At 42.9% G+C, this 27,186-nt stretch overlaps 1 protein-coding gene across 2 annotated transcripts in view; it reads right to left on the bottom strand.

The window, feature by feature from the left end:
• Positions 1 to 617: 617 nt before the first annotated feature.
• The window catches only part of LOC139452620 (retinol dehydrogenase 14-like), a 30,039-nt gene continuing 3,470 nt past the window's right edge, over positions 618 to 27,186 (bottom strand). For both annotated transcript variants that reach the window (XM_071234155.1, XM_071234154.1), the window contains exons 3-8: positions 26,275 to 26,454; positions 23,194 to 23,433; positions 22,485 to 22,574; positions 14,415 to 14,600; positions 4,112 to 4,221; positions 618 to 2,747 (exon numbers count right to left, since the gene is read on the bottom strand). In XM_071234155.1, coding sequence (XP_071090256.1) covers positions 2,565 to 2,747; positions 4,112 to 4,221; positions 14,415 to 14,600; positions 22,485 to 22,574; positions 23,194 to 23,433; positions 26,275 to 26,425 — 960 coding nt within the window. In that variant the 5' untranslated portion in view covers positions 26,426 to 26,454 and the 3' untranslated portion in view covers positions 618 to 2,564. The remainder of the gene's footprint in view (positions 2,748 to 4,111; positions 4,222 to 14,414; positions 14,601 to 22,484; positions 22,575 to 23,193; positions 23,434 to 26,274; positions 26,455 to 27,186) is intronic.

Below are 27,186 nucleotides of genomic sequence, written 5' to 3'. Positions count from 1 at the left end.
AGGTATGATAAAATGTGTTATTCTACATACATCACACTTGCTACATATCAAATTTCAAAATGACATATGCAGAAGTGGCTAATGGCAAATATGGTTGCCATGTTTCAAATAGAATGGAATTCTGTGAGCAAATTTTAGAGACACCATTGCTGGTATCGTCAGCTTCATAGGCCTTGACATTTCAGAGACACCATTGCTGGTATCGTCAGCTTCATAGGCCTTGAAGTTTTAGAGACACCATTGCTGGTATCGTCAGCTTCATAGGCCTTGACGTTTCAGAGATACCATTGCTGGTATCGTCAGCTTTATAGGCCTTGAAGTTTTAGAGATACCATTGCTGGTATCGTCAGCTTTATAGGCCTTGACGTTTCAGAGATACCATTGCTGGTATCGTCAGCTTCATAGGCCTTGACGTTTTAGAGACACCATTGCTGATATCGTCAGCTTCATAGGCCTTGAAGTTTTAGAGACACCTTTGCTGGTATTGTCAGCTTCATAGGCCTTGAAGTTTTAGAGACAATGAAAATGTCAAAAGTTACCGATGAATCACAAAGCTGTCGATGCTCATGTTAAAACTGCTCAGAGCAGGCAAACAAATAAAACTGGAACTAGGGACAGTATCGTGTTTATTAAGTATTGGTTGTTATACAAGGCTGTGAGCAGATGGTAAATTAGTACTATGAAATACATGACTTTTCATGCAGAGATGCATGATCCAATTCATGTACCCAGGCATACAGTAAAGATACGCATACATGTTGTATAAATACACACATCAGTATGATACTCAGACATACAGTGTGATACACAGACATACGGTATGATCAGTATCATACAGACATACAGTGTGATACACACATAAAGTATCATACACACATACAGTATGTTACAGACATGGTGTGATACACAGACATACAGTATGATACAAAGACATACAGTATGATACACAGACATACAGTATCATACATACAGTACGATACATAGGCATACAGCAGATACAGTACGACACACAGGCATACATACAGTATGTGACACGATCAAAGTGTACCTCAAAGACAATCAGTATGATATGCTGACAGCTGAGCTCATAAAAAGGTAAATGAAATAAATAACTTGTAAAGTTGAATTAAATGCATATCTCATGAAACAAGCCCGAGCTGTGATACAGCAGCAAGTATCAGACCAGTGACACATGTACAGTATCATGATCAACAACCAAGTCATACACAATACTGACTTGCATAAAAACCCATGACCCAATTCATTCTCATATATACAACTGGAAAAAAAAGCATTGGACTGCCTTCTACATATTTCCACATAAAATAGTCAGTTTTTTAAAATGGTAGCTTTTACCTTTATGACAAAATACATTTATTTTGTTTGCAAATTGACATCCTGATATTGAAATACAGAAAGCCAAGTCCATGATCACACGCCATGTTTTGTACCCTATGACATGACCCAGGACAGTGAAGCAACTACCCAGGGGCTGATGGTACATGCAACATTTGTAACAATTAGATCAATGGCATAAGTTGATACTTCTAGAAGATCCATGGAGGTGAGTTGAGGTGACGTGACATGGGGTTAGCGATGGGTTCAAGATTGCTAAATACTTATTGTGTGTGTGGCTGCTTGTACTAGTCGTTTGTTGTTGCTTTGAGTGTTTAAGAGGTCGCCTTCTTCCTCAGCAATTTCAGCTGACCTGTCCGTCTTTGGGCATGTTGGGACTCCTGTGTGAGAGTAGGGTACACATATCTATTGTGTGTTTTAGTATTCATAAAATTCCTGTTGTCATATTGATAAGATGTCTATTTTCATATATTGATATGATTTCATTTTATTCACCAACAAAAAAGAATATTTAAAAAAATAAAATATATATAAAATAATGTACTAGTCCGGACTAATGCTGCAGTTTCATATGAATACCCCACTCAGACACAGTATACCGACTCGGACTGACCAGTCGTTGTTTTATCCCATTAATGCCAACAACTTCAAGTGCCATCATTTAATGTATTTGGATATCACAAGGCCGGGAATTGAAGTACCGACCCTCGCTCTCCGGGCAGATGCTCCATTCACTAGACCACACAGGTGGTCAAAGACACATGGAGGTTCGGGGCATATCAATAAATTTGCAAGTGATTCCATGGCATTTGATTGGCTTACCAAGAAATTTGTTTCCATAAACCATTACAAAAAGGTCAAGCCCACCACTAATGGTTTGTGTTGCATTATTGCACTGGTCAATGTCACTCATTTTTTATCGTTGTATTCAGTTTTTTGTGTTAATGATTAAACAAGTAGTCTAGGAAGTCATTATTGTTGACTTGTTTGTTTACTGGTATAAGAACTGACTTCTATAGTATTTTGCATTGATGGAGGTATAAATATAAAACCTGGTATGTACACTGGGTACATCTGCATAGCAGAGTCACGCAAATGAATGCAAAACTCCATAAACTCTATAAATGCAAAAAATCTTAGGTCAATTCTTAAAAAACTGGGGTGGTGCTGAACTTTTTCCAGGTGTATATATTTGGAAGACTGCATTATCATTTTAAGTCAGTATACTTTTCACTAATTTCCCAAAGTTTCTTTGCAATGCCGAGGTCGTGTGCGACACGGTTGACAGATTTATCTGCGTCGCGGCAGTCACAGTAATAGCGTCCACTGACTCCCTCCATCTCCTCACTAACAGCGCAGTGTATCGATGTTTGGGCCCCTTCATCGGGACTCTGGCAACACAGGACAAAGTTAGATTACACTTGAGTCATCATTAGTTTGAAATATATAAGTGTATTTCTTGTATGCACACAAACAGCAATAATATACATGTCATGTTTATTTCTTTACAACAAGTAATGACATTAAATTGTGGAATTTATGCAATACAAACTTGGTAGATATACGTACAGAGAAATGCACAACATTTATTCAATTCAACTATCGGAATATCCTAGCAATATATTTTGCTTAGAAATACATATTTTTATACCGATTTTGAATTCAATCCATTCATTTCAGTCGGAACATACGATGAACCAATGTTTTCTTTTCTTTTGTCCAGAACTCTCTACTCAACAGGCATCTTCACAGCATGTCCATCCAGTTCCACACTTCTACATGACACTTGGCATTGCAGAGGGCCACATTACATGTGTATTTCATAGAGGACTACCAGTACCGTGACACTACTGTCTGCCACATATGTTCGCACATCAAGGTCAAAGTTTGAACTTTGTGGCCAATATGACAGAGCAAAACCAAACATGGTCTTGTTTCCACATATTACTGTATATCCAATTATCTTATCAAACAGAGCTACAGATAAGCTGCGTATTTGCGTAAAATACCCTCCAAAACTATTTAAAATCCAATTACTTTCAATTAACTTGGGCACAGGAATGCAGGCATTAAATGGAAAACTCAATTGTTTGAAAACAGTATGCGTAAATACCCAATGAAGCTTTTTCGGCATGCGAACAATGAGTCCAACCTATATTTAGAACCGTGATATTACATCTAAAACATTATTTGATTTTTTTTTAAATCTCAAAATGTTTACTCATTTTGGGAAAAAACATAGAGTGATGAATAGATGAGTATAAATATTGGTTACCCAATGAAAAATGTAATAACCCAATTAAAATAGAAACCGTTGAGTAAAAACTCAATTGCTCAAAAAGTTATCTGGAGCTCTGTGAAACATGCAGAATGGCCAAGGAATGGACTAGAATAACAATTGCTGGATGACAGGTATGCTTGAAGTCAGATCAGTGAAGTTAGATTGCTGGGATCAAAAAGACCAAATTTCAGTTTCAAAGATTCGGAGGAATAATATTTTATCCTGGTTCATACATCATGCAGGAAACCCTGGCTTCATTCCCCACTTGTGGGAGGCACATTCCCAATGTCCTCATGTGGTTGGAATATTCCTCAAAGCAGCACACAACCAAATTCACTCTATTTCTAAATAAATGATTTACCAAAAACTTTCGTCATAATTCCATGTATTTAAATCTTTGCAGATGTGATCTCAGTGCAATCCAAACTTGACACTGAGGGAAATGATATTGATGCAACACCAAGTTCTACACACCTTAAAGAACAGACAGCCGAACAGGGTGATGGGAATCTGTACAAAGGAGGGGATGTTCCTCCACAGGTCGGTCCTGATGGTGCCAGGATGAAGGCAGTTGGCTGTCACACCTGTCACATAAACACAGGTAGTACGAAGACAACATACCATCTCACCTGTCACATAAACACAGGTAGTACACAGACACACCACCACACCTGTCACATCAAAACATAAACACAGATAGTACACAGACACCATCTCACCTGTCACATAAACACAGGTAGTACACAGACACACCATCTCACCTGTCACATAAACACAGGTAGTACACAGACACACCATCACACCTGTCACATACACACAGGTAGTACACAGACACACCATCTCACCTGTCACATACACACAGGTAGTACACAGACACACCATCACACCTGTCATATAAACACAGGTAGTACACAGACACACCATCCCACCTGTCACATAAACACAGGTAGTACGAAGACAACATACCATCTCACCTGTCACATAAACACAGGTAGTACACAGACACACCATCACACCTGTCACATAAACACAGGTAGTACACAGACACACCATCACACCTGTTACATAAACACAGGTAGTACACAGACACACCATCTCACCTGTCACATAAACACAGGTAGTACACAGACACACCATCTCACCTGTCACATAAACACAGGTAGTACACAGACACACCATCTCACCTGTCACATAAACACAGGTAGTACACAGACACACCATCTCACCTGTCACATAAACACAGGTAGTACACAGACACACCATCTCACCTGTCACATAAACACAGGTAGTACACAGACACACCATCTCACCTGTCACATACACACAGGTAGTACACAGACACACCATCTCACCTGTCACATACACACAGGTAGTACACAGACACACCATCTCACCTGTCACATAAACACAGGTAGTACACAGACACACCATCTCACCTGTCACATAAACACAGGTAGTACACAGACACACCATCTCACCTGTCACATAAACACAGGTAGTACACAGACACACCATCTCACCTGTCACATAAACACAGGTAGTACACAGACACACCATCTCACCTGTCACATAAACACAGGTAGTACACAGACACACCATCTCACCTGTCACATAAACACAGGTAGTACACAGACACACCATCTCACCTGTCACATAAACACAGGTAGTACACAGACACACCATCACACCTGTCACATAAACGCAGGTAGTACACAGACACACCATCCCACCTGTCACATAAACGCAGGTAGTACACAGACGCACCACCACACCTGTCACATAAACACAGGTAGTACACAGACACACCATCTCACCTGTCACATAAACACAGGTAGTACACAGACACACCATCACACCTGTCACATAAACGCAGGTAGTACACAGACACACCATCCCACCTGTCACATAAACGCAGGTAGTACACAGACGCACCACCACACCTGTCACATAAACGCAGGTAGTACACAGACACACCATCACACCTGTCACATAAACACAGGTAGTACACAGACACACCATCTCACCTGTCACATAAACACAGGTAGTACACAGACGCACCACCACACCTGTCACATAAACACAGGTAGTACACAGACACACCATCTCACCTGTCACATAAACACAGGTAGTACACAGACACACCATCTCACCTGTCACATAAACACAGGTAGTACACAGACACACCATCACACCTGTCACATAAACACAGGTAGTACACAGACACACCATCACACCTGTCACATACACACAGGTAGTACACAGATGCACCACCACACCTGTCACATCAAAACATAAACACAGATAGTAGACAGACACCATCACACCTGTCACATACACACAGGTAGTACACAGACGCACCACCACACCTGTCACATCAAAACATAAACACAGGTTGTACACAGACACCATCTCACCTGTCACATAAACACAGGTAGTACACAGACACACCATCTCACCTGTCACATACACACAGGTAGTACGAAGACAACATACCATCTCACCTGTCACATAAACACATACACACAGGTAGTACGAAGACAACATACCATCTCACCTGTCATATAAACAAAGGTAGTACACAGACACACCATCTCACCTGTCACATAAACACAGGTAGTACACAGACACACCATCACACCTGTCACATAAACACAGGTAGTACACAGACACACCATCCCACCTGTCACATAAACACAGGTAGTACACAGACACACCATCTCACCTGTCACATAAACACAGGTAGTACACAGACACACTATCACACCTGTCACATAAACACAGGTAGTACACAGACACACCATCACACCTGTCACATAAACACAGGTAGTACACAGACGCACCACCACACCTGTCACATAAACACAGGTAGTACACAGACACACCATCACACCTGTCACATAAACACAGGTAGTACACAGACACACCATCACACCTGTCACATAAACACAGGTAGTACACAGACACACTATCACACCTGTCACATAAACGCAGATAGTACACAGACACACCATCCCACCTGTCACATAAACACAGGTAGTACACAGACACACCATCTCACCTGTCACATAAACACAGGTAGTACACAGACACACTATCACACCTGTCACATAAACGCAGGTAGTACACAGACACACCATCTCACCTGTCACATAAACACAGGTAGTACACAGACACACCATCACACCTGTCACATAAACGCAGGTAGTACACAGACACACCATCCCACCTGTCACATAAACGCAGGTAGTACACAGACGCACCACCACACCTGTCACATAAACGCAGGTAGTACACAGACACACCATCACACCTGTCACATAAACACAGGTAGTACACAGACACACCATCTCACCTGTCACATAAACACAGGTAGTACACAGACGCACCACCACACCTGTCACATAAACACAGGTAGTACACAGACACACCATCTCACCTGTCACATAAACACAGGTAGTACACAGACACACCATCTCACCTGTCACATAAACACAGGTAGTACACAGACACACCATCACACCTGTCACATAAACACAGGTAGTACACAGACACACCATCACACCTGTCACATACACACAGGTAGTACACAGACGCACCACCACACCTGTCACATCAAAACATAAACACAGATAGTAGACAGACACCATCACACCTGTCACATACACACAGGTAGTACACAGACGCACCACCACACCTGTCACATCAAAACATAAACACAGGTAGTACACAGACACCATCTCACCTGTCACATAAACACAGGTAGTACACAGACACACCATCTCACCTGTCACATACACACAGGTAGTACGAAGACAACATACCATCTCACCTGTCACATAAACACATACACACAGGTAGTACGAAGACAACATACCATCTCACCTGTCATATAAACAAAGGTAGTACACAGACACACCATCTCACCTGTCACATAAACACAGGTAGTACACAGACGCACCACCACACCTGTCACATAAACACAGGTAGTACACAGACACACCATCACACCTGTCACATAAACACAGGTAGTACACAGACACACCATCACACCTGTCACATAAACACAGGTAGTACACAGACACACTATCACACCTGTCACATAAACGCAGGTAGTACACAGACACACCATCCCACCTGTCACATAAACACAGGTAGTACACAGACACACCATCTCACCTGTCACATAAACACAGGTAGTACACAGACACACCATCACACCTGTCACATACACACAGGTAGTACACAGACACACCATCACACCTGTCACATACAGACAGTACACTGTGGGACTAGTAGGTCACCAGAGAGAACAAACTACCTGTATTACTCCATGCCAGTATTAGAGGGAGAGCCTGGACCTGATCATAGATTCCATGCCAGTGTGTGAGGGAGTGCCTGGACCTGATCATAGATTCAACACCAGTGTGTGAGGGAGAGTCTGGACCTGATCATAGATTCCATGCCAGTGTGTGAGGGAGTGCCTGGACCTGATCATAGATTCAACACCAGTGTGTGAGGGAGTGTCTGGACCTGATCATAGATTCCATGCCAGTGTGTGAGGGAGTGTCTGGACCTGATCATAGATTCCATGCCAGTGTGTTGTGTCTGGACCTGATCATAGATTCTATGCTAGTGTGTGAGGGAGTGTCTGGAACTGATCATAGATTCCATGCCAGTGTGTTGTGTCTGGACCTGATCATAGATTCTATGCTAGTGTGTGAGGGAGTGTCTGGACCTGATCATAGATTCTATGCCAGTGTGTTGTGTCTGGACCTGATCATAGATTCTATGCCAGTGTGTTGTGTCTAGACCTGATAACAGATTCTATGCTAGTGTGTGAGGGAGTGTCTGGACCTGATCATAGATTCCATGCCAGTGTGTGAGGGAGTGTCTGGACCTCATCATAGATTCTATGCCAGTGTGTTGTGTCTGGACCTGATCATAGATTCTATGCCAGTGTGCGAGGGAGTGTCTGGACCTCATCATAGATTCTATGCCAGTGTGTTGTGTCTGGACCTGATCATAGATTCTATGACAGTGTGTGAGGGAGTGTCTGGACCTGATCATAGATTCTATGCCAGTGTGTGAGGGAGTGTCTGGACCTGATCATAGATTCCATGCCAGTGTGTTGTGTCTGGACCTGATCATAGATTCTATGCCAGTGTGTGAGGGAGTGTCTGGACCTCATCATAGATTCTATGCTAGTGTGTGAGGGAGTGTCTGGACCTGATCAAAGATTTCACATCAGTGTTTGAGGCAGTGTCTTGACCTGATTACAGATTCCATGCCAGTGTGTTGTGTCTGGACCTGATCATGGATTCCATGCCAGTGGGTGAGGGAGTGTCTGGGCCTGATCATAGATTCTATGCCAGTGTGTGAGAGAGTGTCTTGATCTGATTATAGTTACCATGCCAGTGTGTTGTGTCTGGACCTGATCATAGATTCTATGCTAGTGTGTGAGGGAGTGTCTGGACCTGATCATAGATTCCATGCCAGTGTGTTGTGTCTGGACCTGATCATAGATTCTATGCTAGTGTGTGAGGGAGTGTCTGGAACTGATCATAGATTCCATGCCAGTGTGTTGTGTCTGGACCTGATCATAGATTCTATGCTAGTGTGTGAGGGAGTGTCTGGACCTGATCATAGATTCTATGCCAGTGTGTTGTGTCTGGACCTGATCATAGATTCTATGCCAGTGTGTTGTGTCTAGACCTGATAACAGATTCTATGCTAGTGTGTGAGGGAGTGTCTGGACCTGATCATAGATTCCATGCCAGTGTGTGAGGGAGTGTCTGGACCTCATCATAGATTCTATGCCAGTGTGTTGTGTCTGGACCTGATCATAGATTCTATGCCAGTGTGCGAGGGAGTGTCTGGACCTGATCATAGATTCTATGCCAGTGTGTTGTGTCTGGACCTGATCATAGATTCTATGCCAGTGTGTGAGGGAGTGTCTGGACCTGATCATAGATTCTATGCCAGTGTGTGAGGGAGTGTCTGGACCTGATCATAGATTCCATGCCAGTGTGTTGTGTCTGGACCTGATCATAGATTCTATGCCAGTGTGTGAGGGAGTGTCTGGACCTCATCATAGATTCTATGCTAGTGTGTGAGGGAGTGTCTGGACCTGATCAAAGATTTCACATCAGTGTTTGAGGCAGTGTCTTGACCTGATTACAGATTCCATGCCAGTGTGTTGTGTCTGGACCTCATCATAGATTCCACATCAGTGTTTGAGGGAGTATCTGGACCTGATAATAGATTCTATGCTAGTGTGCGAGGGAGTGTCTGAACTCATCATAGATTCTATGCTACTGTGCGAGGGAGTGTCTGGACCTGAGCATTGATTCCACACCAGTGTTTGAGGGAGCGTCTGGACCTGATCATAGATTCTATGCTAGTGTGCGAGGGAGTGTCTGAACTCATCATATATTCTATGCCAGTGTGTGAGGGAGTGCCTGGACCTGATCATAGATTCTATGCCAGTGTGTTGTGTCTGGACCTCATCATAGATTCTATGCCAGTGTGTGAGGGAGTGTCTGGACCTGATCATAGATTCCATGCCAGTGTGTTGTGTCTGGACCTGATCATAGATTCTATGCCAGTGTGTGAGGGAGTGTCTGGACCTCATCATAGATTCTATGCTAGTGTGTGAGGGAGTGTCTGGACCTGATCAAAGATTTCACATCAGTGTTTGAGGCAGTGTCTTGACCTGATTACAGATTCCATGCCAGTGTGTTGTGTCTGGACCTCATCATAGATTCCACATCAGTGTTTGAGGGAGTGTCTGGACCTGATAATAGATTCTATGCTAGTGTGCGAGGGAGTGTCTGAACTCATCATAGATTCTATGCTACTGTGCGAGGGAGTGTCTGGACCTGAGCATTGATTCCACACCAGTGTTTGAGGGAGCGTCTGGACCTGATCATAGATTCTATGCTAGTGTGCGAGGGAGTGTCTGAACTCATCATATATTCTATGCCAGTGTATGAGGGAGTGCCTGGACCTGATCATAGATTCTATGCCAGTGTGTTGTGTCTGGACCTCATCATAGATTCTATTCCAGTTTGAGAGGGAGTGCCTGGCTCTCATCATAGATTCTATGCCAGTGTGTGAGGGAGTGCCTGGACCTGATCATAGATTCTTTGCCAGTGTATGACGGAGTGTCTGGACCTGATCATAGATTCCATGCTAGTGGGTAAGGGACGGTCTGGACCTTATCATAGATTCCATGCCAGTGTGTGAGGGAGTGACTCCAGTGTGTTGTGTCTGGACCTGATCACAGATACTAGGCCAGTGTGTGAGGGAGTGTCTGGACCTGATCATAGATTCTATGCTTGTGTATGAGGGAGAGACTGGACCAGATCATAGATTCTATGCCAGTGTGTGAGGGAGTGTCTGGACCTGATCATAGATTCCATGCCAGTGTGTTGTGTCTGGACCTGATCATGGATTCCATGCCAGTGTGTGAGGGAGTGTCTGGATCTAATCATAGATTCCATGCCAGTGTGTGAGGGAGTGACTCCAGTGTGTTGTGTCTGGACCTGATCATGGATTCCATGCCAGTGTGTGAGGGAGTGTCTGGATCTAATCATAGATTCCATGCCAGTGAGTGAGGGAGTGCCTTGCTCTCATCATAGATTCTATGCCAGTGTGTGAGAGAGTGTCTTGATCTGATCATAGATTCCATGGCAGTGTGTTTTGTCTGGACCTGATCATAGATTCTATGCCAGTGTGTGAAGGAGTGCCTGGACCTCATCATAGATTCTATGCCAGTGTGTGAGGGAGTGTCTGGACCTGATCATAGATTCTATGCCAGTGTGTTGTGTCTGGACCTGATCATAGATTCTATGCCAGTGTGTGAGGGAGTGCCTGGCTCTCATCATAGATTCTATGCCAGTGTGTGAGGGAGTGCCTGGACCTGATCATAGATTCCATGCCAGTGTGTTGTGTTTGGACCTGATCATAGATTCTATGCTAGTGTGTGAGGGAGTGCTTGGACCTGATCATAGATTCCATGCCAGTGTGTTGTGTCTGGACCTCATCATAGATTCTATTCCAGTTTGTGAGGGAGTGCCTGGACCTGATCATAGATTCTATGCCAGTGTGTGAGGGAGTGTCTGGACATGATCATAGATTCTATGCTAGTGTGTGAGGGAGTGTCTGGACCTGATCATAGGTCCTTTACCAGAGTGTGAGGGAGTGTCTGGAACTGATCATAGATTCTATGCCAGTGGGTTGTGTCCAGCCTGATCATAGATTCTATGCCAGTGTGTGAGGGAGTATCTGGACCTGATCATAGATTCCATGCCAGTGTGTTGTGTCTGGACCTGATGATAGATTCTTTGCCAGTGTATGAGGAAGTGTCTGGACCTGATCATAGATTCCATGCCAGTGTGTTGTGTCTGGACCTGATCATAGACTCTATGCTTGTGTATGAGGGATTGTCTGGACCTGATCATAGATTCTATGCCAGTGTGTGAGGGAGTATCTGGACCTGATCATAGATTCCATGCCAGTGTGTTCTGTCTGTACCTGATCATAGATTCAATGCCAGTGTGTTGTGTCTGGACCTGATCATAGATTCTATTCCAGTTTGTGAGGGAGTGCCTGGCTCTCATCATAGATTCTATGCCAGTGTGTGAGGGAGTGTCTGGACCTGATCATAGATTCTATGCTAGTGTGTGAGGGAGTGTCTGGACCTGATCATAGGTCCTTTGCCAGAGTGTGAGGGAGCGTCTGGAACTGATCATAGATTCTATGCCAGTGGGTTGTGTCCAGCCTGATCATAGATTCTATGCCAGTGTGTGAGGGAGTATCTGGACCTGATCATAGATTCCATGCCAGTGTGTTGTGTCTGGACCTCATCATAGATTCTATGCCAGTGTGTGAGGGAGTATCTGGACCTGATCATAGATTCTATGCCAGTGTGTGAGGGAGTATCTGGACCTGATCATAGATTCTATGCCAGTGTGTTGTGTCTGGACCTGATAATAGATTCTTTGCCAGTGTATGAGGCAGTGTCTGGACCTGATCATAGATTCCATGCCAGTGTGTTGTGTCTGGACCTGATCATAGACTCTATGCTTGTGTATGAGGGAGTGTCTGGACCTGATCATAGATTCTATGCCAGGGTGTGAGGGAGTGTCTGGACCTGATCATAGATTCCATGCCAGTGTGTTGTGTCTGTACCTGATCATAGATTCTATGCCAGTGTGTTGTGTCTGGACCTCATCATAGATTCTATGCCAGGGTGTGAGGGAGTGTCTGGACCTGATCATAGATTCTATGCCAGGGTGTGAGGGAGTGTCTGGACCTGATCATAGATTCCATGCCAGTGTGTTGTGTCTGTACCTGATCATAGATTCTATGCCAGTGTGTGAGGAAGTGTCTGGACCTGATCATAGATTCTATGCCAGTGTGTTGTGTCTGGACCTCATCATAGATTCTATTCCAGTGTGTGAAGGAGTGCCTGGACCTCATCATAGATTCCATGCTAGTGTGTGAGGGAGAGTCTGGACCTCATCATAGATTCTATGCCAGTGTGTGAGGGAGTGTCTGGACCTGATCATAGATTCTATGCCAGTGTGTTGTGTCTGGACCTGATCATAGATTCTATGCCAGTGTGTGAGGAAGTGTCTGGACCTGATCATAGATTCTATGCCAGTGTGTTGTGTCTGGACCTCATCATAGATTCTATTCCAGTTTGTGAGGAAGTGTCTGGACCTGATCATAGATTCTATGCCAGTGTGTTGTGTCTGGACCTCATCATAGATTCTATGCTAGTGTGTGAGGGAGTGCCTGGCTCTCATCATAGATTCTATGCCAGTGTGTGAGGGAGTGCCTGGACCTGATCATAGATTCCATGCCAGTGTGTTGTGTCTGGACCTGATCATGAATTCAATGCCAGTGTGTGAGGGAGAGTCTGGACCTGATCATAGATTCTATGCCAGTGTGTGTGGGAGTGACCCTAGTGTGTTGTGTCTGGACCTGATCATAGATTCTATGCCAGTGTATGAGGGATGGTCTGTACCTGATCATAGATTCCATGCCAGTGTGTTGTGTCTGGACCTGATCATGGATTCCATGCCAGTGTGTGAGGGAGTGTCTGGGCCTGATCATAGATTCTATGCCAGTGTGTGAGAGAGTGTCTTGATCTGATCATAGATACCATGCCAGTGTGTTGTGTCTGGACCTGATCATAGATTCTATGCTAGTGTGTGAGGGAGTGTCTGGATCTGATCATAGATTCTATGCCAGTGTGTGAGGGAGTGTCTGGATCTGATCATAGATTCTATGCTAGTGTGTGAGGAAGCGTGTGGACCTGATCATACATTCCATGCCTGTGTGTGAGGGAGTGCCTGGACCTGATCATACATTCCATGCCTGTGTGTGAGGGAGTGTCTTGACCTGATCATACATTCCATGCCTGTGTGTGAGGGAGTGTCTGGACCTGATCATACGTTCCATGCCTGTGTGTGAGGGAGTGTCTGGACCTGATCATACGTTCCATGCCTGTGTGTGAGGGAGAGTCTGGACCTGATTATACGTTCCATGCCTGTGTGTGAGGGAGTGTCTGGACCTGATCATACGTTCTATGCCAGTGTGTGAGGGAGTGTCTGGACCTGATCATACATTCCATGCCTGTGTGTGAGGGAGTGTCTGGACCTGATCATAGATTCCATGCCTGCGTGTGAGGGAGTGTCTGGGCTGGATCATAGATTCCATGCCAGCGTGTTGTGTCTGGGACTGAGCAGATTTCATGCCATTTACTGACCTGTCCCTTCCAGGCGTCTGGCTAGCTCCTTGGTGAAAATCACATTAGCCAGTTTGGAATCGTTGTAGATACGGAATCTGTCAAAGCTCTTCTCTGCACACAGGTTGTCAAAGTCTATATGACCAAACTTATTTACTAGGGATGACACTGTAATTATTCTTGCTCTCCCGGTTTTCTTCATCAAATCTGGAGGAAATATAATAAAAAAATCCTTTGTATGTCTTACAACAGTTCAATCCAAAAATGTAGCACCAAATATCCAAATATTTCCTGCATGATAAATAATGAAGACCAACTGATATATATGGACAAGTAATAACATTTCAACAATGTGTCTTCATGTGCAATAAATAAAACATTGTCATAAAAAAATTTAAACTTCTTTTTGTGGATGGTTTTATGACACCTCATTACCTTTTTAAAAGAAATGGCCAGAAAGTAGTTTTCAGATTCAAACCTCATGAATAAATTCAGGTGTCATCATTGGTTGGAAAAAGCATGTGAAGTTTCAGTGTCATTTTCGCCTGGGGTTTCTGAGATGATGTTTACAGAACCAAGAATGCATTTTAGAGAAGTGAAGAGAGGTCAAATCAAGGTTAGGAAGTAAAGCATTGCAGAATAAAAGTAACATATGTGTTGTGTCCCATTGGTAATTAAACATATACTATAGTCGCTGTATTTAGTGCCCCAGTCCAAGTAGCACCCCTGACCTGTTTCTACACCAGTCTGTAATCTGTAAACTTTACATCACAGTCAGTGTTGTCCTGTTCAGAAAACACAACAGTTTAGAAGGGGTATCTAATGGGTGATCTTTTTCAATTTATCTTCCCTTCACTAACCCGCTAGGTGTGCTGACGGCGCATGTGGCATATGCGATATGAGTGGTCCATGTTACTATCACACCTATAGACAGTTAACCAGTATAGGCTTCACCTCTATCGGCAATGTTCACGCTCGTATATGGACAGTACATCTTTTGGCCTAAACAATGATCTATCTTCTTTGATAGGCATTTAGAAGTGGAGTACAAAAGTAAGGTTAAGAATTTATGGATGAACAACTTCTTTATTACAATTAAGAGCAGCGTTTCGGTGTAGGTTCTAACACTTGCTTGATAACGGTGTTAGAACCTTACACTGAAACGTCGCTCTTAATTGTAATAAAGACGTTGTTCATCCATAAATTCTTATCTTTACTTAATGATCTATCTATCTAAACTATAGATGTTCCGTGATTCAATGATACATCAGGGATGACCACGACTGCTGACATTGTATAGTTAACCACTTGATAGCCGCTGAGATCAGCTGATCATTCATTCACGTCGCTTTGTTGACGTTTTGCAATCAGTACTGAAAGTGATGCCCTTGGTGTTGGAATATCACATTTGTTAAAGGAGAGTAGATTTTCATTGTACTCGTACCCATATCTATTTTGTAGTATTGCCAAGCAGGCTACATCATATGCATGCATTTAAGTACAGGGGCTAGGTGATGCCATACGAGAATTGTGAAGGTCTTATGCAACGTAAAGTTGCCAGTAGTCTAAATGTTGTGGATTTTGACAGCAACACATGAAAGTATGTATCAGGTATATAACTGAGAGAAGTGACAAATGTTTTCAAGATATTGTAAAAGAAACAGGCATTGACAAATTATGTCATCAACAAGATATCATAATACACTGTTCAATATAAAAGAAATGGAAATTCCAGTTTGATAAGGGTTAATTGGTGTATGCTGTATAGGATATATATTATTACCGTATTCGACGTAATAAGCGCCCCGCTCTAATAATATTTGCTGATATATTGGCTAGTGAACAAGCCCAATTTGCATCCCTTCCGATTGATCAATGTACACAAGACTTATTTATTCCGTATAATACGCACACGTGTGTTTGTGCACCCTTATTTATGGGCAATTAAAATCTGGAAAAATATATCTGTCGTACATAAACATTTCAGGCTGTCAGCATAAACAACGGAATTTATCTTTCAACTATGCTTTTTTTAACCAAAATAATATTCTAATAAGAGCCCCCTATTTCTAATTTTGAGAGCGCCCCGGGCGCTTATTACGTAGAATATGGTATGTCCTTTTTAAAAAAATAATAATTAGAAAAAATATTTTTCAGACACAAAAGACCGTACATATAAGTTGAAATACATATTCAAGGCTACTAATACAAACTACATTTTTTTTATCTTTTAAAACAATACAATATATTCATACTAATTTTCAATCTCTGTGAGGATGATTGTTTTAACATTGCAGTGTCTACATCCACTCAGATGATTGTAATACAGACAAGGCTCATTCTTAATTTCATCAGGCCTTGCTTTTTTATGTTTGCTTATTCTTAAACTGATTTTTCAAATTCCCACATCAACAAATTATTATTGTTATTCTGTTTTCTCTTTACAGCAACAGATATCTGCATTGCACAATGACTGTTATCATTTTATTTGATCCTGCGCAGATGCAGAAATTTTATGATGGGCCAAGTAAGGCGGGTAAGTAGCATCAAATTCCAAACAGGCGCACCTTCCATTGGTAATGGTGGCCTTGGAAAATAAACCGAAGGGAATGGCAGTGCTCCCTGTGCATGGGGACGTGCAGATAAGCATCTTGTAGATCAAGTCTGTCCAGGAAATCGCCGGGATGAATGAGCGTGCGAAGGAGCATGATCGATGTCATGCCTAGGTGAGGCAGAACTCCCAAATACTTTGCGATGAAAATCTTTATGTTGAAGATTAGCCGTAGCTATAGACTCTCTTTTGGGGAACAATGAAGATTGGTGAATAAAACCCGGGAGGAAGCAGGCCGAGGCATGCTATGGCATTATTTAAAATCAACATACCTCCTGTGGGGGGCTGAGATCCCTGCTGTTCCCTGTGCCCTCTCCTGCACCCGCGAATGGGATTACAATGGGAAGAGATGATGAACAGGCACAAACAGTGGATGGCTACGCTCCTTCTTTTCTTGATCTACCAGTTGGCGTTTCTGGAGTCGAAGAAGATCAACGGCCACATGAAGACCGGTGTCCTTCTGTACTTCATGTGCGACCTGTTGGATCGAGTCACCAAAGAGAGTATGTGAAGCCCATGGTTGGTGATAGAGTTTAGCCTAAACTGATCATCTCAAGAGCAATGCTGGAGAACAGGCTCACGGAGCCAGCGTGATGGGAGAGCAGGTCTAGGATGTTCATATGTCTATCCTGCATAAGGAGTATCACCCCTCTAATGAAGGCATCATCCTGAGAGTGATTGGAGAGTGAGGTGGAGAGTGCATCTGTTGCCGATAAAATAGTAGACACAAGTGGCAGCATACCTTTGATCGTCTGACTGGGAGCATTCAATGAGCTTGAGAGGGGAGTAGTCTTAGGATCGATGATGAGGACGGACCAAATGTCACCCTGGGGTGAGACAGATCAGAGGTCGTGAGGCCAGGGTTGGAAATGTGATCCATAAGAAAACTGTATCAGACAGAGTCGTAGGATAGGCTCTTCCAATATAGTTGTGGATTTCTTAGATGACTATTTAGAATCTTTTACCAACAATTGTCTTTGACATCGTTGGATGTAAAGCCAAAAGGCCGCCTCAGGTCGAGTGTTCACGGTCCCCGGAAGTCATAACACAGACTGTGGGGATTCGATGAAGAATATGTGTGTCTGCACTTGGAACAGGACGGCCTTTGTTTGTCTTTTTTTCCCATGGCTAAGGAAGTCTTATTCCACAGACAAAAGACGAAATGACAATATTAGTAAAAAAATATTTTTTACATTTGTATACTTATCCTGCATTACTCCGTATTGCATCTACCGCTGTCTTTTGACAGAAAGACAAACTGTGTGAGATCCAGCTGCTGAAGAAAGTTGTCCCAACCAGTTCAGGAGGCAGCGTCCTCTCACAGTCGGCACGTGACCTGGAAGTCATGACGTCACACCAAAACACATAACTGCTTTAAACATAACATCTGAAACTTCGTGGGGAGGTAGCGTAACGAAAGGGAGGGCACTTAAACTTCGTAATGCAGGATAAGTATACAAATGTAAACAATATTTAGATTTTACTAAATTTTTTAACTTATCCTGCATTACTCTGTATTGCATCTTTATTAGATGGCATGGCCGGTGGGCATGCCTTTAGATGTGATCCATAACAAACCCTCGTCAAGGTCTGATGAATCCGCACCCCATAAAGTGATGACCGGAACATCTACGACTATTCCTGTCTTCAGCAAACAAGAGTTGATGCAAAAACAAAACACCCGAATAGGTAACCGAAATTGAATGAGGCGGGTAGCCCAAAACTAGAACTTACCTAAGAGCGAAAGCGAAACGCAGTAGAGCCCTCTAATCTGAGGTGATAAACACCAGAGAGTTCGACGGGCCACAGTCGGGGTATCGAAGAATCAGCGGCGGCGGCGGCAATATCTACAACAATTCCCAAGAGCGAATGCGAAACGCAGGAGAGCCCTCTAGTCGGAGGCGAGGAACACCGGTGAGGTTGACGGGCACCGCTCAGGGTATCAGGGAATCAGTGGCGTTGGCGTCGGCGCCTGTGTCAACATCTACTACCATTCTTGTCGTCAGGAAACGTTGATGCAAAAAGTAAAACCCGGATCGGTGACAGAAATAGAATGAGGTGGGTAGCCAAAAACTAAAACTGACCTAAAAGGAAATGCGGAACGCAAGAGAGCCGTCTTGTCTGGGGTGATAAACCCCGCTCAGGGTATCGGAGAATCAGTGGCGTCGGTGATAGGTGACCTGTTGGGCTACAACCAGGGACCAAAACTGTGAAAGCCGGCGACATCTTTCAAGGCTACATCACGGAAGTAGTGGTTGGCGAAGGCGGTGTCCGATTGCCAAGAACAGGCTTCCATGAGTGACTGGATGGAACAGTATACTGTGAAGATACATGGTAAATGCGATCGCCCTGATCTGCGAAGACAGAAAAAAGGTGTTTCCTAGACTTGCGGTAGAACAATCTTCAGTGCCCTTACTGGGGATAATGACACTCCTCCTCATCCTCGGCACCCACAATGGACGAGGGGGTAGGGGATAATGAATGATCTATCAGGCTGTCCTGGGAGTTGATTCTTTACGATGAAGTCCCAGCATGGTCCATGATGAACGGCACCCTGGGTACCGCGTTCGAACCGGACACGGGAGACGTTGAGGGCGTGCAGCTCATTGACTCAAGCATCAGTAGCCAAAATCAGTAGAAACGCCGTCTTCTTCCTTACGTCATAGAAGGAAGACGAGAGGAGTGGTTTGAAGGGTGTTTAAGACCACATTCAGATCCAATGCAGGCGGTCTGTACTTGGCCTTCTGGTCTTCAAGATGGAATGAGCGCAGCCAGGCCTGTAGTTCGGGAATTTTCGCCATTCTCCGATCGTCCGGGATGGCAAGAACGGAGTTGATGGCGACCAGGTATGTGGAGGTGGTATAGAGCCCTTCAACTGGTGGGTGCTGCGCAGGTACAGAAGGAACTGAGCCAGGAACAACGGTGACGCTGTCATCTGATCCTGGTGTTTGTCTGAACAAAATGCCTGGAACGAGCATCATTTATCAGCATACAGTCCCTGTGTAGATGGACGGTGGGCTGAAGAAATAGCCTTGGCCACTCTAGCTGAATAGCCCTTGGTTGATGGGGCTTTCTGCAGATGTGCCAGGCGTGCAGACGAAACCATGCGGGTTTTAGGGTGTGGCAACTGACTGTGTGGATGGAGCAGAAGGTTGGACCACACCAGAAGTTTCAGGGGTTGTCTCTGGCGAAGTTTCAGAGGTCGATAAACCAACTTCTGGCCGGCCACCAAGGCGCGACCAAAATCAGTGTCAGGTCCTGGGGAAGGGAGAACCGGAGGCGGAAAAGCGTACGGGCGTAATCCTTCTCAGGAACAGCTGAAGGCGTCGACTGCCACAGCGGCCGTATCCGGCACCGGTGAAATGTAAGGCGACAGCTGGCAGATCAGAGATGTGGCGAACAGATCGAAGTTTGGGGTGTCGACCGTTTGACATAGTCTGGCCAGAGGCGCCAGAGAGCCTGAGGCGTCGAGAGTGCCCAAGGCGTCGGAGAGCTTGAGGCGCCGGGAGTGCTGCGAGCGTCGGAGGCGCCGGAGAGCTTGAGGCGCAGGGAGCGCCGGAGGTGTTGCTTCTCAGGAGCGCCGGTGGAATTGGTAGCTCCGCGAGAGTGGAGAGTACCCTGGGTCCTCAAACACCACACTATGGAGATGTTGTCAGTGGACATGATCAAAAGGGCGTGACCGAGAATTCTCTGCCAGCAAGTGACGCCCGAGATCTTGAGGCCGCAGAGGTGTTGGTAGCACTGCGAAGTTCGGCTGAGCGCGGCTGCTGTCAACGTAGATGGCTGACGAAACAGAAGACCCGTCCCATTACGGGCGTCACCGGAAGAGGTCTTTCCTTCGTTGTCGATAAAGGTGACGGCAAGAGTGTAGAAAGACCGCAGTCTCCGAGTTGTAAGCCATATCAGGGGGTCGACGAGCACGTTAAGTGAGGTGTGTCCTGGATACTCGTATCGAGCTGAAGGATCACAGCGACGAAGGACTGCAACATTGGCACTGCCTTGTGAAAGTACAGGACGTCGTACAATCACGGCAGAAGGGGTGGCCCCGACCAGATTTGTTCCCGCGGCAACAAGTGCAGCGAGGCAGAAAATCTGGAATTTAAGCAAAACATAACTATGTGGCAAAACCACAAAGTGCGGGAAGCATAATGTACCTCAAAACTTTGTATTTTATTGAAGTTTATGAGAACAAACAATTACGCTAAAAAGGTGGCAAAAAGACATAGCTTTAAGCAAAAGCATAACCATGTGGCAAAACCACAAAATATGGGAAGCATAATGTAACGCAAAAACATTGTGTTTTATTGAAGTTTATGAGAGGAAACAATTACACTGAAAGGTAGCAAAAAGGCAAGGGTTTAAGCACGCCAAAGACAAAATACATAAATCTAATGTATTACCCAAGCCAAAGAGAGAATTCAAAACACAGAACCTGAAATTACATGGCCACGTGGTAAATGGCAAAAATGGCGGGAACAACATTGCGCCCGTAAATTACTGTGACTTGAGCCACAAACGAGTGATAAAAATTACAAATTATGAATGGGAAGACCCTAAGGTAACGGCCCATAACAGGTAACAATGTAGCAGCATATGATGAATGTAGAAACACGCAAAATATAGAAACAATAAGCTTTAATTTCCACAAGGGATACAAAATACGTCCATCCGTGGAGGTGATAAAGCAGTTATGTGTTTTGATGTGACGTCATGACTTCCGGGCCACGTGCCCACTGTGAAAGGGCGCTGCTTCCTGGACTGGTTGGGACAACTTTCTTCAGCAGCTGGATCTCACAGTTTGTCTCTCTGTCAAAAGACAGAAGTAGATGCAATAAAGATTAATGCAGGATAAGCTAAAATATATAATTTTCTCTAGATTTTGTCAAACACATCCACACACAGTTGAGATGAGTGAGTGAGTGAGTGAGTTTGATTTTACGCCGCTTTTAGCAATATTCCAGCAATATCACGGCGGGGGACACCAGAAATGGGCTTCACACATTGTACCCATGTCGGGAATCGAACCCGGGTCTTCGGCGTGACGGGCGAACGCTTTAACCATTGGGCTACCCGACCGCCCCCAGTTGAGATGAGAAACAAAATGAGTTGGTCGAGAGACGTATGTGGTCAAAGCGTGGAAGCTTACCGTGCACGAGCACGAAATTGTTGGTCGCAACCATAGAGATCCTTGGGTGTGTTCAGGTGAATGTTTTTGTGTTAGAAGCACGTTTCCACATAGGATCGAAGAAGAAAAAAGATATGCAATGTGAGATGGAAGTTTAAAAATAGTACTTGATTTGTCTTGGCTGTCGAAGAAAATCAGTGGAACAAGAAACGAAATTGGACATAGTGGTCCAGCGTAAGTAACAGTTCACAAGAATCCTTCCAAAGAAGGAGTTATACACCTGTCACTGATGGCGCATCTGGTAACCATGGTAGCTAGTGTAGGACAGTTATGTGAGAGTCCTGTGAAGACTCACCGAGAAGGAGGTTGGTCAGCAAGAATGGACCGAAGTGATTGGCTGCAAACATGGACTCCAGTCCCTCATCCGTAATCTCCTTGGGCAGACCTGGAAAACAGACACAGACATAGTTCAGATATGTTCTCTGATTATGAAGATTCAAGGTCTCTTAAAGAATCACATTTGTCAAATAGCATGTAAAATGATATTTCACTATTTGTGTGTTCCGCAATAAAACATTGACTCAGTCTTCCATCAAAGCTGAGAATGACTTCCCAGTGGATGCAGCGGATCATGGGGCTGTGAGGAATCAACACCAGCTTCATGTCCAATCCTTTGGGACTTTAATGATAATACATGATTCACATGAAACAAAAGTGAGGTCATTTTCATGGCAATGGTCACACTTCAGGGCTGTGCAGACCTTGTAATATTAGACATCATGAACACACTTTCATTCATTCATGTATATGACACACACTGACACACCCTACATCCATGACACGGTAACATTACACAAGAATCCTACTAAAGACACAGTAACATTACACAAGAATCCTACTAAAGACACAGTAACATTACACAAGAATCCTACTAAAGACACAGTAACATTACACAAGAATCCTACTAAAGACACAGTAACATTACACAAGAATCCTACTAAAGACACAGTAACATTACACAAGAATCCTACTAAAGACACAGTAACATTACACAAGTAGCCTACCTAAGACACTGGCATTATTTACAAGAATATCCAATCTTCTCTCAACCTTTAAGAATTCCTCAGCAAATTTCCTCACAGATGTTAGTGAGCACAAATCTATGATTCCCACAGTGACATTTTCATTTCCTGTCTCTTGTCTGATCTGGTCACAGGCGACCTTGGCCTTCCCTGCGTTCCTGCATGCAAGGATGACCCGCGCGTTACGAGTCGCAAAGTCCAATGCCGTGTAGAAACCTATGCCTGAACAGAATATTCTTTATGATTATTGTGGTATAACAGATATTGAGCTAGTCCACTCTCTTGTATAACATGGATAACAAGCAACTGACAAACACCCACTTATTCCTGCTATCTTATTACATTTATTTTTTTTAATTATATATTTAATACATTTTTATTCTTAACAGTGTTCCTACGCTTTAGTTTTTATAATCCATCCCATTAGTATTAATCTTATTTCTGCTCACCTGACTGCTTATGTCATGCCCTGCATGCCTGTCACCCGCTATGCATCCTGAATCTGTTACTGTTAGTATTAGTAATCAATGTTCAGCTGACATATCTGAAAGTCGGCCTATGTCTGGTATAGCAGCCACATTGAAAAAGCTATTTATGGCCATTACTCTGCCATTTTTGAACAAAATGTGTTTAATTAGTCGTAGGATTTAACATACCGTATTCGACGTAATAAGCGCCCCGTTCTAATAAGCGCCCACGGCGATATTTGCTGATATATTGGCTAGTGAACAAGCCCAATTTGCATCCCTTCCGATTGATCAATGTACACAAGACTTATTATTCCGTATTATACGCACACGTGTGTTATATGCACCCTTATTTATGGGCAATTAAAATCTGGAAAAATATATCTGTCGTACATAAACATTTCAAGCTGTCAGCATTTTTTCACCAAAATAATATTCTAATAAGAGCCCCCTATTTCTAATTTTGAGAGCGCCCCAGGCGCTTATTACGTCGAATGCGGTATATGTATTTTCAACATTAAAATTTTGACCATGTTTAGACTATACCCTTAATTTTTCTCAAAATGCAAATTGGCTACGTAAACTGGTTCAGTAACATTTTGCCAATTGTTTATTCAACAGTCTATTGTACCAGTATAATGTAGGTAAAGTATGACTATAGTATGAGTATTATATTAAGCTAAAAAAACTAAAAGGCTTGGTTCTCCGGCACTTTCCGCATCATCATAAAGTGAGCCACACATTTTGTTTCTATTTTCATTTTCAAAAAAGAAATTCCTAAAACATTCTGCATCTCGAACACATGACCTCGGCGGAGAAATGCTAGCATATTTAAGAATGGTGTGATCCAAAAAAAAAAGGAATACATTTAAGTAGGGAGGCCCTTTCCTAGGTTGACTACACACAACTTTTTATTTGGTTACATTCCAGTTTGAACAACCAAAATAAAATAAAGAAAAACTCTACACTATATTTTTAGTAGCCATAGTCTGTGAACCAATTCTTTAATTTTTTAAAGCCGTAGGTAAAGTATAGCTATTGTATGAGTATAATACATCCTACAATAGGGATGTAAAGAATTATAAGCATTATAGAGTGAGTGCCAAACACTGTATTAACAATGCTGCAAGATCTGACAGTTATACTGATAGGCCCTCACTCTGAAGGTTCATACTAAAATGAACTCACACAAAGTCAAATACAATTACTAAAATAGATTACAAACATAAGGCCAGATATACAATGAACACTTTCTATATAAATTCTAACTACCGGAATAACAGGACTAACTTGTTGACATGCCTTGGTTGCGTGCTCCCGATGTCTTTTTTTGTTGGAAATAAAATAAAAACTGGTTGCCAGAGTGTCTGTTACACAGCTGTATTTTGTGAGGGCAAATGTGTGCTCTATACACAAGGATATGGTATTACAGTACTTTAAAAAATCATGACCCTCAAATTTAGAAAATGACCCCCCCAAAACATAAAAATATTTTGCGGGTCTTCATGACTGCCATTTGTCAAAGGTTAAATCCTGTCTTCAAAGTCAAAACCAAAAAACATGGGCAGTGTCATTGGGACCGATTTGGAACAACCTTTGTCTAAATGCTCATTAAATTCAAAAGGCTAATTCGTTCGTTATGAACATAAACATTGTATTTGACAAGAGTACACACAGAACCACAAAGTGGGTTCTCTATGTCTGTTCATTATATCCATCCATTTTATATGATAAAATATACAGTAAATGGAAGAGACCAAAAAAACAGTTTGTTATATCCCTTAGTTTATTATAAGAGTGCTAGCTATAAATGTAGTTTACTGTATACATGGTATAATCCTTGGTCCAGAGATGGAAATCAGTAAGGTCTCACCCATAGCCTACCATCACTACCACTTTATGCTGACCTGGCACATAGTGCTTCTTGTAGAAATCTAGTTGTGTGGTAAAGACTTGTATTTCTCGACTTCCAAGGAACATGCTCAGTCCCAGCAAAGTCATGTATATTCACCATGTTGTATATATTTGTTAGGTCCTTATATATATATATGTTTGATGTTCATGTTAATAAATCGGTGTATGTTGTACTTGTCATCTCTTGGGACTTTTGAAATCACTTTATCTGAATGGTTCACAAGCTTGTCTGTTCCATCTGATAGTGTGATGCAATTGTTCGTACAAAGAAACGTACACAGTAATAAAGATAATAAATTTCATTTCTAGCCGATATTGTTGGAGTAACCACAGAAACATTTAGGCATGAAACAATATATTGATTCTGCTGGAAATTGCATCACATTGCAACTCATTTTTATAGTTTTAGATAATGAACATTCAACAATTTTTTAACATGTTCAATGTGGAACACAAACATGTACAAAAACAAATACAAAAAAGAGACAAATATCAATACTAAAAAGGCGTCTTGGAGAAATCCATAAAAAACAAAATAGCAACTACTTCGACTAAGACATATATTTAACTCAAACGATGAAACATTTTCTGCAAATGAGCAGAATGAGAGTTAATGTATGGTTAAGTTTTCAATATGTACTGACACATATGACAATAAAGTTACTGGCGCTACCCCTCCTACCTGTGTTTGCTCCAGTGACAATGGCAGTCTTCCCCGACAGGTCAGCCTTACTCACACACCTGCCCATGGTGACTTTCTGGTAGATGATAACAAACAGGGACACAACAATGGCACCCAGTACGGTCAACAAGATACAGTCCAAGACATCCATCCTCACTGCTTACCAGATGATTACTGAAACTGGATGGAAATATTTCAGTGACACTTGTCATCAAAGAGTTATTGTTCATCACAGCATGATGAAAACTGAAGTTATGTTTAACTGGCAGCTGTACGACCTGGGGATACGCATACTGGCAGTCACAGTGTAATTTGCTTGGGGTAACTCTTCAACATGTGTGTGTACATACATTCTTATTTGCATAAAAGTTTTTTATATAAAAGCTGGTTTTCCCCTAAAATCACTTTTGTGTTGTCATATTTTCACCCAATTCTCTGACAACACAAGCCTGATACATGACCAGATTGAATAACAAACTTCAAACAATAAAGTCAGCATGTAATTTAACAGGAGGAAGACCATCTGATGTGAAGTTAATCAAAATATTTATGAAGAGACACTTTTCAATACAGAATGATGCATATCGGGTACAGTATCATTGAGATTAATATTTCTTTGCATCATTGAAATGTTTCAGCATGTGTAAACATCTCAGTTACAAAACAGATATATTCTTCTTCACGGGTATGTACCCTACATTCCTCCACCATTTTCCAAGATTAATTCAATGAATCAAGCAATAGGCTGGTTCTAGCAAGAGGGAAGTCAGCAAGTGCTCCGACCAATGAGGGCTCCGATCCTGATGAGCAATAGTTGTTGTGCAGCCTTGACATTGCTTCAACGTGAGCCAAGGGTACAGTAGCAGCAAGGTTCATGCATGGAGTAGAGCTCATTTGACTTAGCACAATAAA

This window comes from Haliotis cracherodii, unplaced genomic scaffold (genome assembly GCF_022045235.1).
Source record: "Haliotis cracherodii isolate W230 unplaced genomic scaffold, xgHalCrac1.p SCAF_9, whole genome shotgun sequence".
Classification (NCBI taxonomy): domain Eukaryota; kingdom Metazoa; phylum Mollusca; class Gastropoda; order Lepetellida; family Haliotidae; genus Haliotis; species Haliotis cracherodii.
This window is presented reverse-complemented; position numbering and strand designations above follow the sequence as displayed.